Below are 20823 nucleotides of genomic sequence, written 5' to 3'. Positions count from 1 at the left end.
CCCCACTGTGGCAGGGGGGTTGGAACGAGATGATAGTTAAGGTCCCTTCCAACCCAAAACTTTCTATGATTCTGTGATTTTGCTGTTACTTGGAGGAAAATCTTTGTGCTGTGTTTAAGCTTTTACTAGATTCTAACTCGTCTAGCCAAACAGGAAACCTTGGTTTATGAGTAAATAATTTTAGAATCATAGAATAGTTAGGGTTGGAAAGGACCTTAAGATCATCAAGTTCCAACCCCCCCCTGCCGTCTGCAGGGACACCTCTCACTAAACCATGTCACTCAAGACTCCATCCAGCCTAGCCTTGAGCACTGCCAGGGATGGAGCATTCACATCCTCCTTGGGCAACCCATTTCAGTGCCTCACCACCCTCACAGTAAAGAACTTCTTCCTTATATCCAATCTAAACTTCCCCTGTTTAAGTTTTAACCTGTTACCCCATGTCCCAGCACTACAGTCTCTAACGAAGAGTCTCTCCCAGTATCCCTATAGCTCCCCCTTCAGATACTGGAAGGCTGCTGTGAGGTCTCCATGCAACCTTCTCTTTTCCAGGCCGAACAGCCACAACTGTTAATTATTTATTGGTCTTGTAATCTTAGTTTTTTCCTTAGTGAAAGATGGATTCTGTTTTACTGATCATGTTAGACCAGTTCAGTTTGGGAAACAAAGCAAAATAAAGCTTTCCTTTCTAAATGTTCATTTCACTGAAACAAATGCTGGTGTTTTCTCTAAGGAGGATATACTCATCTGTATGCATTTAAATATTGAATAACTTAAAACATGTTTTGGTTTTATTAGGAAATGGTAAATGATGCTTGTCATATTCTTGCTTATTAGAAGTGTTTTTACTTGTGGTTTGTGATACGGTTAGCTTTTGATGTAGTTGCAGTGTACTTGAAATGCACAAAAGGTTGTCTTATTAAGCAAAGCTACCTGTGCGTCTTACAGTTAAGTACAAAATGTTCATCAAGCATAGATTTATTTAATGGATTTAAATAAAAAAATATTCATAAGAGTTAATGAGCTGAAATTGGCTTGAGTATCATGTTCTTCAAGGGGTTTTAGGTGTTGCTAATCTCGTTTTTTCAAGGAGTCAAACAGGAAAAAAATTTCCCTGCTCCTTCATTTGTTTCAGGTTTTCAGTTTTGAATGAGTTGGTCAGAAATAAAATGGTTCTGTGAGTGGACTGTGAACCCCAGTGCTTCTCGAGGAACCATTACTGGTTCTGGTGTTTGTCTTCTCTGGAAGGAGCATTACTGGCTCTGGAGGGTTAGGAGATGCTCATGACATGCGAGTGTCTTTCATAGCTAGTTATCCACCCAGACGTTGTATTATTGCTTCTGGGAGCATGAAGTGGGATCAGAACTGGGTCAGTTACCTTCCATGCACTTGGGTATTCAACTTCATTGCTGAGCACTCAGTGTTTCCAAGATTTTAAATGAATTTCCAACACAGGAGGTTTTTTTAATGTGTTGTGGGTTTATTTTCTGATTGTTGGGTTTTTGGTTTTGATCTGTTTCGGTTTTTGGTTGGTTGGTTTTGGTTTTATTGGGGTTTGTTTTTTTTTTTTTTTTTTTTGACTTTAGTCCAAAGCTGTAGGAGCACGTTTCATTGTCTTTTCTTTCACCCTAATATGAAGAGAAATCTTTCAAAACCAGGTGGAATTTGCTATAGTACGGCATGGTTTGTAATATACTATGCAGGATAACCAACAATTGTGGAGTGTAGTAAGGAATGAATTCTGTTTTTCCTGTTCTCTTCAGCAAAACTCACCACAAATACTTGAAATAGAGGTACTGTAGAATTTTAAAGCTATTGTTTCTGGCACCAAGGGAACATTGCCTTCAAATTGTAATTTGATTCATATCATCATCTTCAGTGTTTTACTGTCATCTTCACATTCCTTGTCAAAATGTGACAAAGGTACACATGATCTTTGTTGTTCAGCATGTTTCTGTTGCTGCCTTTTTGTGCTTTTGTTGTTTGAGAGGCAGGAGATACTACCTTTTGTTGGTATGCAAATGTGTTACTGGATTTTTGTGTACCCTGCATCAGCCCTTGAACCCATTCTCTCTTTGATTTTGGTGCACCATCCAATACCGGTTTTATACACAGCATCTGTCAAAGTTATATTAATGTCTGTCAGCTTTGTTGGGTGGAGTATGGACAGTTAATTCCAGCGTTTCTGGAAAAAAAAATAGAAGGGAAAATTTTGGCAGTGGGCTGTATTTCTCACTACAGCAGATACTCAGTAAATGCTCTTTGAAACAAACTTATTTATTAACTGCTTGAATCCAGTCACTCGAATTTCTCTAAATCAAGTCCCATTGTCTAATAGAAAGGCTGCATTATGATGCTTCATTCACTGTGGCAAACAAGGCTTCCATCTTTCTTTCACTTTTGCTTATTGCATATATATGACTTTTTGTCCAGTGATAGAAACCTTTCTTGAAAATCCTCCTTAATAAAATCTTTTTGCAGCATCCTGTGGGCATCAGTGCTAGAGGTGCTTACTACAGAGTATGAGCAGAGCTGATGAATAGGTTGCAAAAAATGCAGAGGTTCAGAAATACTTCTTATGTAGATTCGTGAATGATGTTACATACCAGAACACAGTTCTTCCTGCCCATTTATTCCTCTGCATCACAAAAAGGACTAGCTAATATGAACTGCTAAAGAATGATTTTCTTACTATATAATTGCAGAAGTAAACAGCTGAGGTGGAAAACAGGTAGTCTTCAAAAATATAGTTTTTGCCAAGGCCCTAAGCAGTGTTAGTTTTTCTCCTTGTACAAAGTGAATGCGTAAGTGACTTGCGTTTGGGGTTTCTTTGTATGCATCTTTGATGCAATGTTTCTGTCATCGTTCTGATCAGTCTTTTCAGTCTGGTCTTAAGTGTCCATTTCTGTTCCTTCATGTCTGCAGTCAGGGAATCTACAGAAGATTTGCGTGTCTTCAGGAGAAATCTTTGCTCCAGCGTGTTAGTTTTGTACCTTATCCCATTGTTTTTTAACTCGGGTATCCTTGCTTGTTTTTGCATCAGCATCCTTTCGTTGGAAGGTATTCTTTAGTGGGTTTTAAGTATAGAACTTTTAAAAATACTTGATGTAATGGATAATAGTAAAGCTGTTCTTTGTATGTTTATTTATTTATAATCATTTTCTTTCTTAAATCACATCCTCATTTAATTAAGTAATTAGTTGGAGCAGAATTAGGACAGGGGATTTTGCAGTTAGATTGCTTGTCTGCAATTACAGTCTTTCAGTTTATATCGCCTCACAGTCCATGGTGAGAGAATGTGTGTTGCTTGTCTTGCTTTCATCAGAAAAAAAGTTAAAATAGAATTTCACAGATGTTCACTCTGCTGAGAAGTTCACAGGTTTTTAGAAGTATATGTTTGCTGGGGGGGAGGGGGCATGGCTGTACAGATGGGTTGCCAGGCAATTAATTCTTCCTACTTGGATTGCCTGCAATAGGAGACAATCCAGCTCTCATGAGCAGCGCAATATTATTTGCAAAAGGAAACTACAGAGTAACAATTTTCCTATTCTCTTCCTTCTTTCTTCTGTCTTCCCAGCCTCACTGTAAACCTCCCTTCTTTGCTGTGCATTTCTGAGAAACTACGAATGATTGATATGATAGCAGTGCTGTCATTCTTCTTAACCAAAAAAAAAGGAAAAAAGTCATTTTTATTCTAGGTATTTTAATAGAGTCCCATTAAGGATGTATTGCTGACTGAAATATTGGCATGAAGGGCTCTCACTGAGCTGAGCCCAGGAATTAAGAAGTCAGGAAATCGGCTGCTGCATTGCAAAAGAACCTTGTGTGACACAGTATCTCCTGATTGGGGGGATCATTACTGCTATTATGACTCGACTTGCGTAGGAATTTTAAATTTCATCTGAATGTCAGTAATAACCCTCTTAGCAAATTATCCTGAATAAAATCACGAAGGCATTTTATATAATAGGTGTTGAATTACTGGATAGATTTGCTAATTAAATACTCTTTGTTCTGCTGCAGTTGACATTACAGGGTAAGATCTTGAACAATTATTCTCAACAGCTGTACTTTGTTAAGGGAAAAATTAACTACAAAGTTTATTTTTTTTTCTACACTTGAAGTTGGCAGATTTTTGAAATGTGCTTGAAAAAAATTCATCATCCAATTGGTAATGAGAAGATAAATATGCAGGTGTTGCTGTGAAATCAGATAACTACCGACTGCCTTATTAATGAATTTAGCAAGCCTTTATAACCTTCTCTTTTGTAGCTGTGGCACTTATAAGTGATCTCCTGTCAGAATAGGTAGCACTAGCATATGCCAGTCACTTGATTAAGCTAATTTGTCTGTGACCTTCTTTTTGCCTACATCCACTGTTGTCCTTAGAGACAACTGAGAAATGGTCTTTGCACAGCTGAATATATATACATATATATTTAGTGGGGAGTAATCTTATTTTAACAAAAAATAGTGTTATCTTTCTAAACATTATTAGATAACATTATTTCAGAGAATGAAGTAGAAAATGCCGCAGATAATCAAGGGAAAAAAATGGTAGGCCTTTTTCTCTTTTATATGTAAACTCTTCATTTCTCTGCCCAGTTTTTCGTTTCAGGGACTCCTGTTCCCTTTTGGAGTACTAAGGGAAAGGTATAACCTTTCTCTGTAGGAGTTAGCTAATAAATGAGAGAAAGGGGGGGTTGTTAATAAGCTGGAATTCTGATTACTGTGTATGAAATTTAATGTCATGTGCCAGAAATATGTGTTTTAGGAATAATTTTAAAACTCCATGGAAAAATGGTGGGGTGGTGCCATTTGAATCTCTCACTAGGAGATGAATAGGAGTGGAATATCTTTTTTTAAGCTTCTGATTAAAATGGAATTGGGTGCATCTGAGCACATACAGCCTAGAGTGAATCTGCAGTTAAGATTTGCCATTTCACCATGTTCTTCTTTGTCTACATAAGAGATCGAGGCCAGCTGAATTTTTTGCAGTTTGAGTCTTTAGCAGAGTTCAGGCATTGCATTGTCCGAGTACCCAGTGTGCAGCATCAGTGGATGGTCTTTAAACTAACTCGATGTTTTGAACTTGACTCAGAGAGTGTAAATCTGTAGGTGGCCATATGTGTTTGGGGAATAACCCTGACAAGAATTCACATTCATTATGAGTCAGCTGTGGTTTGGAACCTAACCTTTCCTTAAGTGCCTTGAAGGGAATACTATATTGTGTTTGCTTAGTTCATGTCTTTGTACTTTGGGAGAGTATGTTGAAACAGAATATTATGCTTACATAGTCAAGAGTTGTGAAACTTGGAATGCTTTCGGTGCATAATTCTGTGGTGCATAATTTAAAAAAAGCATAATGGAGCATCATGCCTCAGTGTTCATCACTGTGGTTGTTCAGAGGTTCGGAAATATTAAAGAAACTGTTCATATTGAAGGAATGACAGTGTTGTCATCCTGTTCATATACTGTTATGAAGGTGGACATTTTGCCTTCAATTCAGAATTGCTTGCTGCTACAGCAATAATCAGTATCGCATTAGTCAAGACTCTTTGGTTGATTCTTAAGCTCCTTGGCCTTATGAAGGTCGTAAGGTTTTCCATGAGAAGGTCTTATTCCCACTGAGCATGGGCAGCTTTTCCCTCTTTTTCCTTCGTCTTTCCTCATCCCTGCTAATTTGTACTGCTCACCTCTCTGCTGTAGACTTGTTGACTAGAAGTCATAGTTCTGCCTTTTTGGCAAATATGGCTATTTGATGTATGAAAAGTAATAAAATTTAGACCAAGTTACTAAATTTAATATAACCTGTTAAAATAGTGTGTTGCCTGTCTTTAAAGCTAGAGTACCACACTGGTCAGATTCACCTAATAGACTGATCTATCATTGCTGTAACAAGTAATTCAAAGTAATCCTTTACTTTGTAATCCTAATTTAAGAAAATTAAAAGTATAACTATATGTGAGTAGCAGAATTAGCTGAAAGAAACCCTTGAGATTTATCCTGAGTGGGGATGGAAAAGGACTGAAACCAAGGAACTGGGACTAACCAGGTGGAATCTGGAGCTGCGTGTCAGAGCACCGGGATCCTATTGAAATAAGAAGTAGGGAATACGGCGGAAATGAGGTCAGGTGACTGAAGGAGTGGACCAGATGCTGGTTCATAATGCAGCTGTGTAAACTTCACCAATCCCTTCTTGCTGCAGCAGGAACAAATTTTGTTCAACAGGCTAATTCTGTTTTGACATTTCTGTGCTACAGCTATATCTGTGGCTTCAGATGATAGACTCTTCAACCCCTCTCCACTGTGCTGACCGATGTTAAAGATGGAAGCAGTAGCCTACTTATGCAAGGTCTCTATAGCTATTTCTAAGGTTCAGAGAGTTGCTGTTCGGAGTATTTGAGGGACTTGGGGTGCATTCTTGGCTGAGGAGCAAACATGGCTATACATGTATTTGCCCACTGATTCAACATCTGTATCCTGTCTCTATCCCAGCTCCTTGTCCCACTTAGAGTTTCATTAAGGAATTTGCTTTTTGATGACCCATTCTGAGATCATTATAAGGGTAATTAACCTTTTGACTAGCTTCTTGTTAAGTGAGCACCATCAAGGCTGTACTGAATAGGATGTTTTGGGGAAAAGACTCAGTGACATCAAGAGATAAGCTGATGGGTGTGAAGGAGGCAACTGACCTAAATTACTGAAAGAGGCTTAATTCTAGCACTTTCTGATCAGGTTTTATTTGAGCATTTGGTTCAGTGTTCTTTTTTTCCTAAGGTAAAATATGTGTGTGCCCATGCAATTTTGAGATTTGTTTTAATCTTGTTTTAGGGGAGTTAATAATAGCGTTAATACAAGGTCAGATGAGAATTTACTCATGTAATAGGAGTATTGAGGTGACTGTGTGTTGCCAGGAGAGAGGTGGTTTGCTTTGTTTTGAAAGGTGAGAGCATTTGGAGTTAGCAACCTAATGGATATGTTTGCAGTGCTAGCTTGTAATTATATCATACACTAATCTTTGCTTATTTTTTTTATTTCAGATTTTGATGCATACCAAGGAGATGGTGCAAAAGGTAATGCTGAGCTTTTTCATTAAAAAAACAGCCTTAAAGAGCACACCTGGTGAATTTTTTTTATTCTAGGGGAGCTGTAACCCAAACAGACCTGAAATCACTTCTTAGGATGCCTGGTTTACAAATGTAATCCTTCATAATGGATTATAGCTTTTTTCTTTTCCTACCACAGATATGATCTGGCCCCTGTTTGAAGCCTATGTGTGACTGTTTCAAGCAAATTAGCAACAGTGCTAATTAGAGTTTACTCATAGACCCGTTACACCATGTGTTCTAGTGTTTAATACTGTTTATTTTTTGGCATACTTTAAACTCTGCCACAGGGTGATTTTTTGACTATAGAGTTTAACATGGACATATCCATGCTGCTGGTTTTGCAGCTGTATTGATTTTTCCACCATTGAAGACATCAGGTTTTAATTTTTTCAAGTTAATATTATGTAATTGGATGCATCTACCCGTGGGGTTTTTTGTGATGTTTACTGGTGTTGACAATTTTTCTTTTCACCTTTTTCCTTGCTATGCCTTTCATATGCACCTCAGGCTTTGTAATACTCCTCCGTTTGTCTAGAGGTTTTGCTCCATTATCACGGAGTATTATGGCAGTCTGGCTGGTGTTTGAACACAGTCTTTTCCAAGTAGAGAATTTGAATTATTACAAGGATCACAATGAGAGATAATACGAAGGACAGTGTCAGTCAGAAGGAATTAAGTAGGTGTTTGTGTTCATCTCCAGGTGTAGATATTCAGTAGTTCAACTTGGGGATACAAGACTTTTGGGTCATAGTAGCTAGATCCTTATCCAAAATGAATGCCTTGTTCCCTGAAAGATCTGCTGCCCGGGGGAGGAGTAACACAGGTAATTAAGTTTAGATTACAGCAGAAGAAAAAGGATGGGAGTGGGAAGATGGAAATATGAAGCCACATGCATAATCTGAAGAAGTGTAAGAAGAGCAGCCTGGTCTGGACAGTACTGTGGTGTTCTCAGTTACTGTATCCACTAGCCAATACTTTCACTAGATAGAGTATTCAGGGGTGGGTTTTTTTATTTTTTTCCCCTTAAATCTAGAATGACTTTTTTGTAATAACATTGTGATGGCTAGAGCTGGAATAAGACACCTGATGCTTGTATTATCTTTCAAGCTTGTTGGCTAAGTGCCTTACCTGAATAGACTTTGTCCAGCACTCTCTAAGTGATCTTCTTGTGTCCTAGCAGTCTGAAGTTATTTCTGATTAGAGTTCCTGCCGTTTCTCAAGATTGGATTTGTTCACTGACTCATTTTTCTAGCACTAATTTAATAAAATTTTAACTACTTACGTACACAACTGAGCGGTGATTTAAAAAAAATAAATCAGTGGTTTAAGTTTCCTTACATTCAAATATGTCTTAATGAAATGTACAGAATTCTCAGTAAAAACTTAACATTTTTTCTGCTTTTCATATTTAAGGGATAATACACAGATAATGATATTTTTGAATCTTGAAAATGAGTTGAGACTTTGGAAAGATGCAGTGGTTCTGTTTTGTTTTTCAAAGCAATTTGTTTCATTTAGATGAACCTTGAAGTGATTTATGGAGACACAGATTCCATTATGATAAACACTAATAGCACTAATTTGGATGAGGTCTTCAAGTTGGGGAACAAGGTAAGGAATTTTTCATTTTAAAGCTTTCCTACATGTCTGTGCTGTAACACAGATGGTATGAAGAAAGGACTCCATGGCATAGGCAGAGAATAAGCCGTAAGGAAGAACTTGACAATGTGTGGACACTATGGAGTTGTAAAAGTTCAGAGTGCCCTGTCTTCATGTGTAGCTGCTTTGTGCTTGTTTAAAATTGGTTAAATTGAATGACATTTCATTATATAATGAGCTTTTTTACTAATCCTAGTTACTGGGAGACTATCTGCAGCCAAAACGTAAGGTACAATTCTTCCACGCTAGTTCCATTTACAATGTGAGCACAATTTAGATTTTAATGATTTTTGATTTGACATGAGAGGTATCTTTTGGTAAAGTTTGGTATAGTTATGTAGTATGCATTACACTCTGTGCTATCAGATTTCCAGTGATAAATCATTAATAATAAAATAATTCAAAATATTAATTTCCAAGGTGTATTAGATACAGAAGATATCTCTGATTAGCAGTTGGCAATTGATGATGTGGAAGTTTTGTGGCTCTGTGAAATTGTGGAAGTGAAAAATGTTTTAGAACACTTAAAAAAGATTCAAGACTTGTTTTCGCAAGATGAAAGAAATTGTGATGAAAATTAGAGCTATGGAAGCTAAAGAAAACGTTGAGGGATTTTTATAACATTAAACAAAAGCCATCTGCCATCTAATTGTAAGGCAAGAGTGATTTTGGGGAAGTTAGAATACTTTTGCCTTTATGCCAAGTTGGTACTTTGAGAAGTAGGTGCATCACAGGAGGATGGAAAAAGGATTAATATTGTGATGTCATAACTGAGTAGTAAGAGGGCTGGTGCAACCTCTCTCTTTTGTTTGCCGGACAAGACTATATATAATTTTATGTGTATATGCAGCATAGTATAAGAAAGTTTAGCCTCACTCTAGATGTGTTTGTGTGTGGTTTCGTTCTAGTTTGGTTTTTATTCCCATACTCCCATATGTGGCTAAATGTTGTAGTGGAACAGTTAATCATAGTTTTTATAAAGGCTGACAGGATCATCATCATAGGTTAAATACTTCTGGCTTTGATTCAAATTTACTGAGAAAACAGGCAGGTTTTTGAAACTGTCCCCTTCTTAAGAGTGAAATCTCAGATTTTTTTAACCTAATTACTTCTGTAACTTGTACCAGTTGTTGTTGGTTTTGGTTTTTTTGATTCTTTGGTTTGGGTTGTTTTGTCATTGGCTTAGGGTTTTGGGTTGTTGGGATTTTTTGGGGTTTTTTTTTAGGTTTGGTTTTTGTTTTGCCTTTTTTTTTTTTCCTGTTTGTTTGTTTGTTTGGAGTTTTTTTTACCAGACACGTTTTGATTGAAGTTTTCATATCATGTACTTGATTTTAAAAGTGATACACTTACATCTGTAAGTAAGGACACTCTCAAACTTAGCAATTCAATTGTGAAAGTTGTGGCTCTCAGTATTATTTCTGTGGCATAAAAAAGTGGGTTTTGTGTTTCTTGTTTCACATGTTTCTTGTTTGTTTATTCCTCAAGAAAGTGATAGTGACTTCTTTTGCAAGCACTTCAATAATTTAAGTTTTCCTCATTTTGCGTAATTCATATAAAAATGTTAACAGAAAATTGTATCTGTTGATAAGGAACACTCTTAAGAAAATGTTGTATTGCTTAATTTCTTTCAAAAAATCATGTTCAGAGATGAGGAATATTTACATTGCATTAATTATATTTTTGCTTTAATGCAGGCTGTATGGAAGACACACAGTTTTAATGCCAGCAATTACTCTGAGAGCAGTTAGCATATGTACCCCTGTTCTGATGTAAAGTGTGAATTTATAGGTTGTCTTCAATGATGAAGTATTCCTCCGAGAGATTAATTTTGGTTTTCTGTTTGAGAAAATTCTCTCATGTTCTTTCTGTTTTCCCCATCTAATGGCTTGTCTCACAGGTTTCTGGTTGTGTTCACTCCTACCGTTAACCCCCCCATTATTTATGTTCGTGCTCATTTCAGTTGTTTCTCATCAGAATTTCATACGTTTCTTCATTTTTCTATGCTTCCTTATGAATCAGATTTGCCAGTGCATTCAGTACTTCACTGTTGCTGGTTTTTAAGTACTTGATTAGTATGATGTAAAAAAGAAATAATTGGAAATACTTAAAAGGCAGAAAAAATTGTAGACTATTTTGCTTTAATGAGCAACACATGAAGCTCTTGATAAAATGGTTTAGCTTCAGGATGTCCCTTCACAACTTAAAATTATACAAGGGATATAAAACTGTAAAGGATACTCCTGGAGTATTAAAAGTTACAATAGTTCCTGCAATGGGAAAAATTGAGATCTAAGTTAGAAAAAATAAATACATATATACGTATGTATACATATACATGGAAAATTTGTAAGGAGAGTTTTGGTTAAAACTGGTAATGTGTGCCCAAATCCACATAGATGACCAGTAAGATCTTATGCTGAAAGTACTGTTCCTGTCATAGTGAGGATGTGTGCTAGATGGTAGAGAAACTTTAATTTGTATAAAACTTAAGCAAGGCATGAAAAAAGGATAGTTCATAACTGGTGGGCTCTGACAAGAGAACTGGAAATAATGGAGTAAGAGTTGATAGGGAGATACTGAAAATCAAGGAGGAAAGAAAGATGTAGTGGAAAGAAGTGAAGAGTAGAACAGGCGAAGACAGGACAGGATGTCTGAGGAGTGATGTGCAGATATTCTGTTGAAGAAAGTGAAGTGAAAATGCATGAAGAAAGAAAAATGCAAGTGGGGAACTTTTTAGCGGAGCCAGTAAATGGGTGAATGTGTATTGGAACCCAAGTTTGTTATTGAAGATCCATGCTGTTCTGAGCTATTGTATTTCTGTCCTCTTAGAGTAGAGGCGAGATGTGGAGCCACTTGATATTCAGTGCTATATTAAGACAACATATCAAGTGCAAGCTTTTGTATGTGGATAAGACTTAGCATGTGTGTAGAAAAATGGCACCATTTCCTCGTCCTGAGGTGCTATAGAAAAAGTAGGCATGTTGTGGGGAAGAGTATTAAATAAATACTTAAATATTTTTTATAAAGCGGTTTCCATATTTTAAGAGACCATCTCTTATCTTTTTCTAGAAAGTGGATCCTTACTTTGAAATCCTTTGTTTGCTTAATTTATGTGAGAGGCTAGATAGAGTAGCTGCCCTAGTGAAACGGGCTGGAGTCAGTTATCTGCAAGGTCACATTCAGTTCCATGCTTCTCTGCCCTGCTTAATTATGTTAGGGCGTTAGATATACCAAGCTATAAATCTTGAAGAAGCCAGTGGGTGAACCTTAATTTTAATAGTAGCTTATAGTTACTATTGTGAAATTAATTTCACAAGTAATATCTCAACAGTCTTTAAAATATATATGCAAACACCAAATGTGTAATGTTACTTGTTTTAAAGCTGAAGAATAATAGGCTTCTAGATGGGAGCTGAAGTTTTCTCTAGTTATTATGGTGTTGCGTTTGGTTTTCATGTTGGTGCATTTGCAGGTCAAAAGTGAAGTGAACAAGCTCTATAAATTGTTGGAAATTGATATTGATGGAGTCTTTAAGTCCTTGCTACTGTTAAAGAAGAAGAAATATGCTGCTCTGACTGTGGAACCAACAGGAGATGGGAAATACGTAACTAAACAAGAACTGAAGGGACTGGATATAGTCCGAAGAGATTGGTGTGATCTCGCAAAAGAGACTGGAAAGTGAGTTTCTTTGTGGCATTATCCTCCGTGTTCTGTTTTAAACAGTATATGCTTTATAAACCTTTGATTTCACATGCCTGTTTCCTGAACAGTGCAGACTGGTAGGTAACGTCAGTGTTAGAGCATCTTAACTGATTTTTGTAGGAGGTGGTGAACAGTGGATTTCAGTATTGGTAACAGAGTGTACTTGTTCCACTCCAAATGTCTCTAATTTCACTGTTTTTGCATTTTCTGTGGAAGCTGGGCATTTGAATTGTCACAATTTTGTATAGGCAGTTTAACAGTATAGGCAGTTTAGCATCTTGTGAGAATGGTAGGTGCTATAAGCATTTGGAGTCGTAGGGTTTAGGTCAGTTGGGTTTTTTTGAAAGTAGTTAAAGAAGCTGGTGGTCACCTATTTCAGCATCTCCCAATAAAGCTGGAAGTGCATTGGGTGCAGCCTGAGCTGATGATCCCTTCCCCCAAAGCTGTTTTTCTTCCATTTCTTAAATGAAACTCTTCTGATACTTCATCATGATGGATACTGGATTGATGATTTATTAGTTGTCATTGCACAGGGCATTTTCATGCTTAAATTCAATAGAAATAATATGTTTATCACTGTAGAAAGAAAATTGGGGTGGGTAGAGAGGTGGTCATCTGGGGGCTGACTCAACTTATATTGCGTACTGCCTCTTGAAAACTTAAATAAATTGTGGTCCAAATGCATCCAAAATTGAATACTTTTTTACATCTGTAAAAATACACCCCACACTTGCTTACTGTTCTTAAGACTTGCATTTTCTAAGAAAAGATGCATCATAATAGAAGCAAATTTTTCCAAGTTAGGAATGTATTAGTAATTAAAGCTATACAAATGTTTGAGAGTGTTCTTTAGTGACTAACTCTTCTGCAGCTGGCAGATCTTCCAACCACATTTACAGAAATAGGCAAGACTTTGCTTACTTGATATGTTCTCCCTCATCTTAAGATACCTGCTACGGAATAATAAATGGCAAAATTAAATGGGAGCAGAAAATAGAAACCAGTTGCACTCAACAATTCCAAATCACTGTTTAACATTAGAACCATTTCCAGTAATTCGCTTTTAGTAAAATAAGTAAATAGATAAAACACATCATGAAATGTCTTGGCAAATTTTGAAAGATTTTGCATCAGACTTCATCCTTAGGCTCTTTAATTCTTAGAGGTAACCCAGGGGAATAGAGGATTGTGTTTATTGTGATGGTTTTGCTTTGTATGTCTTAAGCTTTTCTTCATTTCTGGACTGGTTTTGCAGCTATATAATTGGTCAGATTCTTTCTGATCAGGCCCGAGACATAATTGTGGAAAACATTCAAAGGCGGCTTATAGAAATTGGAGAAAATGTGACCAATGGCCAGATCCCCGTAAATCAATTTGAAATAAACAAGGTAAATGATTTCTCAGCTCTTTTCTGCCTCAGAAAAGCTTCAATGTTCTTGAATATATTGACTTTTGATAAAAATACTTTTAATCCTTCTGATGCCCTGAAGTATGAGGAGTTTTATTAGATACTACTGGGTAGTATAGAACATACAGCAAAGATTGTATGGTGTGAGAAAAAAAAATATCTTGTGGGGCCAGAGGCTAGTCTTTCTTCCTCAGAGTAACAGCTTTGTGTCTGATCCCATTCTACCATCTTACTCACTGACTGTGCACTTCAAGAATGACATGATAGCTCATGCTTTCAGAAGTTTTCTCCGAAATTGTTATCTTATATTTTAGGTTTAAAATACATAACTGAAGAATGCAATAGAAAAGAACCAAATGTTCCATTTTCTAGAAAAAAACGTATCAAACATATTATTCTTAGTTTATTTCCCTTCATAGCTCTGTAGAAGAAAGCTAATAGTAATTTTGAGGTCTCATTCAAGACTTTCCTACAGCGAGAAGTAAACCACTCTGCTTTACCAACAAGAGTTTTAGCAAGCAGCATTGTGATTTTGGTTTATTTTTGTGAATCCTCAGTGCAATCTATATATTTAACTTCAGAAGCATCTGCAGCCAGGGGTGTTCTTCGCTAATGAATCAGCTATTGCCACACCCCTCTAGTGCTTCTAATAGAGATGTTCCAAATTTGTTCCATCCAAAGTCTCTTTCTTCTGCCAGCTGGACATCTCTGTGCTCTGTAAGACTGTGTTAATCAGTTCAGAAGTGCATTCAGGTTGTCATATTAGCGTTTAGAGGAATCAGTGATTTTTATGGTTAACTTAAAAAAAAAACCAAGCTGTAGTATTAGAACACACTGATGTTTACAGTACTACTTGGTATCCCAGTAAAAGATACCTGGAAGCATTTTCATTTTAAATGCTGAATGTTTCTTTGTTATGCTACTTTGAAAAAAAAATAATGTATTTTACTGTTAAGTCAAATGTATAAGTTGTTTCTAAGAATGGGTTTAATTGTAAATATTTAAATGTAGTGTTTTGTGTAGAAGAAAATCTCATTGTGGAATCTCAGAAGTAAGAAATGCATGGAAATGTTAAATCCAGTTTATCTTCTTGCTACAGAGCTTGTTAAATACAGTTAACTACTTGATATAGAGATTTACTTTATGACCTGAACTGATGCAGGGGTGAGAGGGTAATCTCTGGCTGTATTTTTTTTATTTTGAATAATGTTTTCGTCTTCAATGTAGTTTAATTTGAAATCAGTTGCATTATATCTGTAACTGTTTTGACCTATTGTGACATTAATGTATGAAGGACTGCACCTAGACTCACCTAGACTTTAATGTTTGGGAAAAACCTTTATTGCATTTTTTTCCATCTAATTTTTTTTGTGTTGCAAACAGACTTGTGAATAGTACATGGATGAAGATAGCTACAATGTAATCTTGTCTTTTAAAGTTCTGAGTTCGCTATCACTTGAAGTGAAATACTTTTCTCATAGTTATGTTTCTGGTTCCTCCTTTGATCTCTTAGGCATTGACAAAAGATCCACAGGATTATCCTGACAAAAAAAGCTTGCCACATGTGCATGTTGCCATGTGGATAAACTCTCAAGGAGGCCGAAAAGTGAAGGCGGGAGACACTGTGTCATACATAATTTGTCAGGTAAAAATCTCTTTAGCTAAATAGCAAGTATTGTTTTGAGAGGTGGCAAAGAAAAGCAACTCAACTTCTAGAATAAAATGTTTTGGTATTTCTTTATAGTGAGATTATGTTATAGTTTAAAATAGTCAGTTTTCTGTACTTAATTTAGTTTTATAAAGTGAGAAAGCACCACTGTGATCAGCTCAGCTTGTCTGACTGTTTCATAAGGTGGCTAATAAAATTCCCCTGATTAATTTCTGCCTGAAACTAGAACCTGTTTTAAAGGAAAATACCCAGTCTTTGTTTTAAGGAGAAAAAAATTCTGGTGGTGAAGAACGTACCATTCTTGGCAAGCTAATGGGTAGTGCTGGTTAAATAGTGTCGTTGTTACTGTCGGTCTCAACCTGTGTCTTTTCAATTCGTAATCACTGGATCTGGCAGTACCTCCTTCGGATAGACTGGGGAATTTGAGAAACTTCCTGTTTTCAGGTGTTTATCTTATAAATGTTTAACATTATCTCACAAATACATACTCCCCTTCGGATTTGCTGTTAAAAAAACAAGGTGTGGGTTGGATTAGATCAACCAAACTGATGGACTTGGCAGTGTGACTTCTGTAGTGGACCACTGTTTCAGCTCCTTTACTGTTAAAACTCAAACGATACTGTATTTTATTTGATCGAGAGTTCTTATGCCTGTCAAAGCTGCCAAGACTTAAGAGAGCTGTGCCATGGGTACGACTAAGCAATGACACAATACACGAGAAGAATGTACTTGTTGAAAGAAGGGAGCTGAAGGAATTGCATTGTAATTATTTTTGCAAAGCAGCTGGATGAGCTGAATAGTCCTAAATTAATTTTGTTCTGAATACTAAGCTGTCTGAAAGGAGTAGGAGGGACCAGTGGCTTGCAGTTTGTCTTTATTAGTGATGGGTTTTCAGACCATGGTTATTGACCCTATTGAAGCCAGTAGCTCATCTGAACTGGGGTGGAAAAAAAAAGTGTCATGTTCAAGCATTAGTGTTTTTTTCCTGTAAAAAAAGGCAAAAAAGAGACTGTATTTAGCAAAAAAACTAGCTGTGGTATTCTTTCCCCACATTCCCATTAAGGTTTACTTCTATTACTGAATGTTTGCTAAAATACTTAAGTTCTGCTCCAAGATTATTGATACACATTAAAGATAAAACTTCCTAGTATAGCTGTGGACTGAGAATACGATTCTACAGACTGAATTACATTTTCCAGAAGAGTACCATCTTCTTAGAGATGATACTTAATCCCTCCATGAATACTGTCTTCAGTTTAATTATTGCATTCCCAGATTGAATTATTTTCTCCTTATCTTCCTCTTTCAAATTGGAGAAGAATGTAATGTATGCTCTTATCCCTAAATGGTGTTCCTCTCTTGGCTTGAGATGTCAACATGTGTTTCTTTCACTATTTCCAAATATTTCAGAATTTGCCCTTTCAAATCAATACTGTTGCCAGTCGATTCGCTTGCCAATCAGCGTTGGTCCATTCTCTGACCATTCATTCTATTTGTTTCTTTATAGAATCAAAGAATATAAATTTCCTAGAGAACAGATACAGTTTTGATACCCATGACTTAGAATTTGCTTGTTGTGCAAAATGATAATGCTAGCTTAGTACAAAGTGAATCCAAAATGCATGCCCTCCGTGTATTTTTAACTGGGCTGATGGTTACAATGTGTTTTCATTGTGCATTTCAGAATTGACAGATGGGCCTGTTTACTCTGTCTACTCTTACTGATTTGCACGTGTAGGCTGCAATAATACAAGCTGGATTTACATTCTTGAACTTGCTAGTTGATGCCAGCATCAGCAGTGTGGGGGTTTTTTTTTACTACTTCTGGATTTGTATTGGATGCATAATAAACCAACGAAAAGAGAGTGATTGTGTAACAATTTTGGGTTAAAAAAATAATGCATAATAATATCCGAAGCGTAATCCTTTGTATAGACTGAATGTGAATTCTACTTTTTTCACACTTTGTTTCATATGTCTCTCCTGTCTTAGGATGGATCAGATCTCAGTGCTAACCAGCGAGCATATGCTCCAGAACAGTTGCAAAAGCAAGACAATCTTTCTATTGATACTCAGTACTACCTGTCCCAGCAAATACATCCAGTAGTTGCTAGAATATGTGACCCCATAGAAGGAATTGATTCTGTTCTTATTGCAGCATGGTTAGGTAAGTATTCTAAATTCACTTTACTTAAAGAATTACAGGAGACAAACTGAGAAGTTTTATGTATGTTTCTTAACAGAAATGCTTCCCCAAAGCAGTCTTTGAACAATAATGAACAATAGTTTGTGTTACAAAGTCTGTAAAAGGCAGTTTGGATTTTAAGTGTGTTTCTATGGCTTCTAAAGAATACCATTTCTCCAGAAGGTGCTCGTTAACATGAACTTAATCTTACAGTCCTTGTTCAGAGTTGCAAAAATATACTGTTCGTAGATGACAATACAATTGCATGTCTCTGAGATTTTCTTAAGTTGCTGAAGTAGTTCTAGAGCACACATCCAGAACTCTCATTTTTCCAGAGAGAAACTCAAGCCTCTCTAGCATCTTCCCACGAAGAAAGCAGCCATGGTTGTTATGAAAACATACAGGTTTTCAGTAGGGTGTAGGTTAAGACGCAGGTTGCTAGAACTGACCTAGTGGATAACAGAAACATTAACCATTAGTAACAGTCTTGCCTGCTCCATATGGAGGAATGAAGTGGCCAAAAAAGAAGTGCTATAACAAATGTGACTAATGCTAGTGACCACAGAATCACCAGTTTTTATACAAATGAGTAATAGGGAATTTCACTTGTTAGAGTTGTTTTTCCTCTTAAAGGATATCAAAGGAATTAGAGATTTTTGATTATCTCTATCTTGTCTTTGATTATTGTCTATCTTTTGATTATCTCTATCTTGTCCATTCCCCAGGCTTCTTACCTAGAAAGAAGTATAAGTGTTGAAAAACTGGTAACAGTTCTATCAGGTCTCCTTCCAGGAAAATACAATGCAATATAATCCTTCTAGTGCTCTGTTCTCCCTAAAAGTGATTCACCAACAGACATGATTGATGTCATTGATAAATTTTGTGGTTCGTATCCTACATCTAGTTCATTGTTTTAAAAACTGTTAATCAAAGACACAGAAGTTGTTAACCTTGCTGGCTGCCAAGTTCTTGGCAAGACTGTCTTCTCCCACAGGGAAACTTTTTTAGAGAGTTGCACTCTGTCTATGTAGTAGTCTCGTGTTTGATGCTATGCTTGTGTCTGGAGAAAGTTTAGACCTGCAGAAGTGATGTTGTTCAGACTTTTGGAATGTTTTTTGGAGCTTTTTGAGAATTCAGTTGAGAAAAGGAAGAGTTAGTCCTCAGCATTTTGTGTTTAGTTAATGGCCATGATACAGGAATTGGTCACTTAAAACTAGCCGGTAGTGTGTTGCCTTCAGGACCGTTCATCTGGGATGCTGCATCTCTGTAGCTTCTTTACTAACATGGGGTTCTGCTCATGGTGAGCTTGCAGTTGGCACTTAAAATGTATGCAAGTAAGTTCCTTTTTTGTAGCTTCTGCAGAAGGATGATAGCTCTGAAAGTTCTTCATCTTCCAAGAGAATGTGCAGCTTTTTACATTTCATTTTCCAAGTTGTCCATACTAAAAAAAACCCACAAAACAGGAATTTTGCTATTTCTGGGAGGCTTCAAGGATATTTCTTGGAGGTGTTTCAGACTGTAGTATGTCCTCAACAGCTCTAGTGCTCTGGGGAGGTGTCATCACTGCTTCACATATGCAGGGTGACCAGACAGATCATTTTGGTCATACGGCAGGTCCTTGGTATAGAGCTTTCCCTTGATGTCAGAGTGGACTATGTGGTATGCCTGACTGAAAAGGTCAAGCACTCTTGGTTAGGTTGAAGCAGTTTAAAACAGGCAGTAAACTTCTACTTCATTTAGGCAAAAGACAGAAAAGATTTCTGAAGCTGATTTATTTAATTTGGCAAAGATTGTTAGTCTTGTAGACTTAAGCTCAAATTCAGAGTTGTTCCTTATTTACAACAGGCTGGATTTTCAGAAAAGACTGTCTCCATTCAGTCATCTAAATTAAGTGCCCAGATCATAAGAACTGTGTGCCACTTGATAGCATCTACTGTTTGCAAATGCCTGTGCTGCTTTTTGCACTCGTACAGTAGCGTACAATAGTACGTTCACAGTGAAAATTTCTTTTATGGTCTATAATAGCATCGTGCAGCTGAGAGTTTATTAATAGTCCACAATTGTCAGTCTGAAAACCTGTATGTATCTATTACAGTCTTACATCTGAAATGTGTTCAGTTTGACCTTGTTGTGCTGTAAAAATGTTACCGCCTTCTCCAGCTTTGTTTTCTTGGGAATGCTTACATTGAGCTTGGGGTGAAGTCTTTTTCAAAACTTACGCTCTACTTAGGTCTTTACGTACAGCACTTAATCAGAGTCATACATAAGTCATTGCAAGCCGAAGTTACCCTACAGCATTTTTTAACAGTACTCAATGGATAGTCCAGTGGTTTTGTTTCAAAGAAGCTTGAAAATAGTTTACTAGATATGATAGTGTGCAAGATAATTGAGCCCAGCTTGCTAAAGCAAGCAAACACGAAACTGTTTGCTGTTCAGTGTTGGTTAAGTTGGGCTTTTTTGCTTAGTATTTTTGTCATGTTACACATCCAGATTCCTGTTGTTTTTCCTGTCTTCTTGCAAAAGACCATATTTTTCTGTTCTGAAGAAGCAAGCTGGTGTTCTGGAGGATATGTAAGTGTCATGCCTGTGGACCAAAACTTGGTTGCATACTTGTGTGTATCTTCCTCTGCCTGACCTGACTTACTGTGTTGCATACGATATGTGTCTGTATAGGGAGAACGGTTGTATGTTTAACAAAATATTAAGTGTATAAGGTGAATTTTCATTGACATATCACCATGTTAGTCTGATTAGATAAAAATGAGCTCTGCTTAGAGAAGCTTGGCTCATATCAAAATGATGAAAAGTTCTTTGTTCTGTCTGTGCTCAAAGCAAGTTATTTTAAGCTACTTTACATGCTGAAGAACAAAAGCAAATAACACCTAAAAATTGCAGAGAAGTCCTTAAATACAATATTTATTCATTATGGAATCAAGCTGAAAATTGTCTTTTGGTTTTGGACATTGTAAGAGATCTGCCTGTTCTTTGAGAGGTGGAAATTCATTGTTCCTTAAAATGAGAACCTCATGGGCATACTCCTGCATTCACTTTTTCTTGAAGATCTCAAGGAAAAGCAGTGAGCAGATGA

At 36.7% G+C, this 20823-nt stretch overlaps 1 protein-coding gene across 1 annotated transcript in view; it reads left to right on the top strand.

The window, feature by feature from the left end:
- Positions 1 to 20823, top strand: part of POLA1 (DNA polymerase alpha 1, catalytic subunit) — a 195462-nt gene that overhangs the window by 63988 nt on the left and 110651 nt on the right. The window contains exons 27-32 of the mRNA XM_065677248.1: positions 7044 to 7076; positions 8631 to 8723; positions 12244 to 12449; positions 13729 to 13861; positions 15395 to 15526; positions 17543 to 17717. Of these exons, the coding sequence (XP_065533320.1) occupies positions 7044 to 7076; positions 8631 to 8723; positions 12244 to 12449; positions 13729 to 13861; positions 15395 to 15526; positions 17543 to 17717 (772 nt within the window). The remainder of the gene's footprint in view (positions 1 to 7043; positions 7077 to 8630; positions 8724 to 12243; positions 12450 to 13728; positions 13862 to 15394; positions 15527 to 17542; positions 17718 to 20823) is intronic.

Source organism: Lathamus discolor, chromosome 4 (genome assembly GCF_037157495.1).
Source record: "Lathamus discolor isolate bLatDis1 chromosome 4, bLatDis1.hap1, whole genome shotgun sequence".
In the NCBI taxonomy this organism is placed as follows: domain Eukaryota; kingdom Metazoa; phylum Chordata; class Aves; order Psittaciformes; family Psittacidae; genus Lathamus; species Lathamus discolor.
This window is presented reverse-complemented; position numbering and strand designations above follow the sequence as displayed.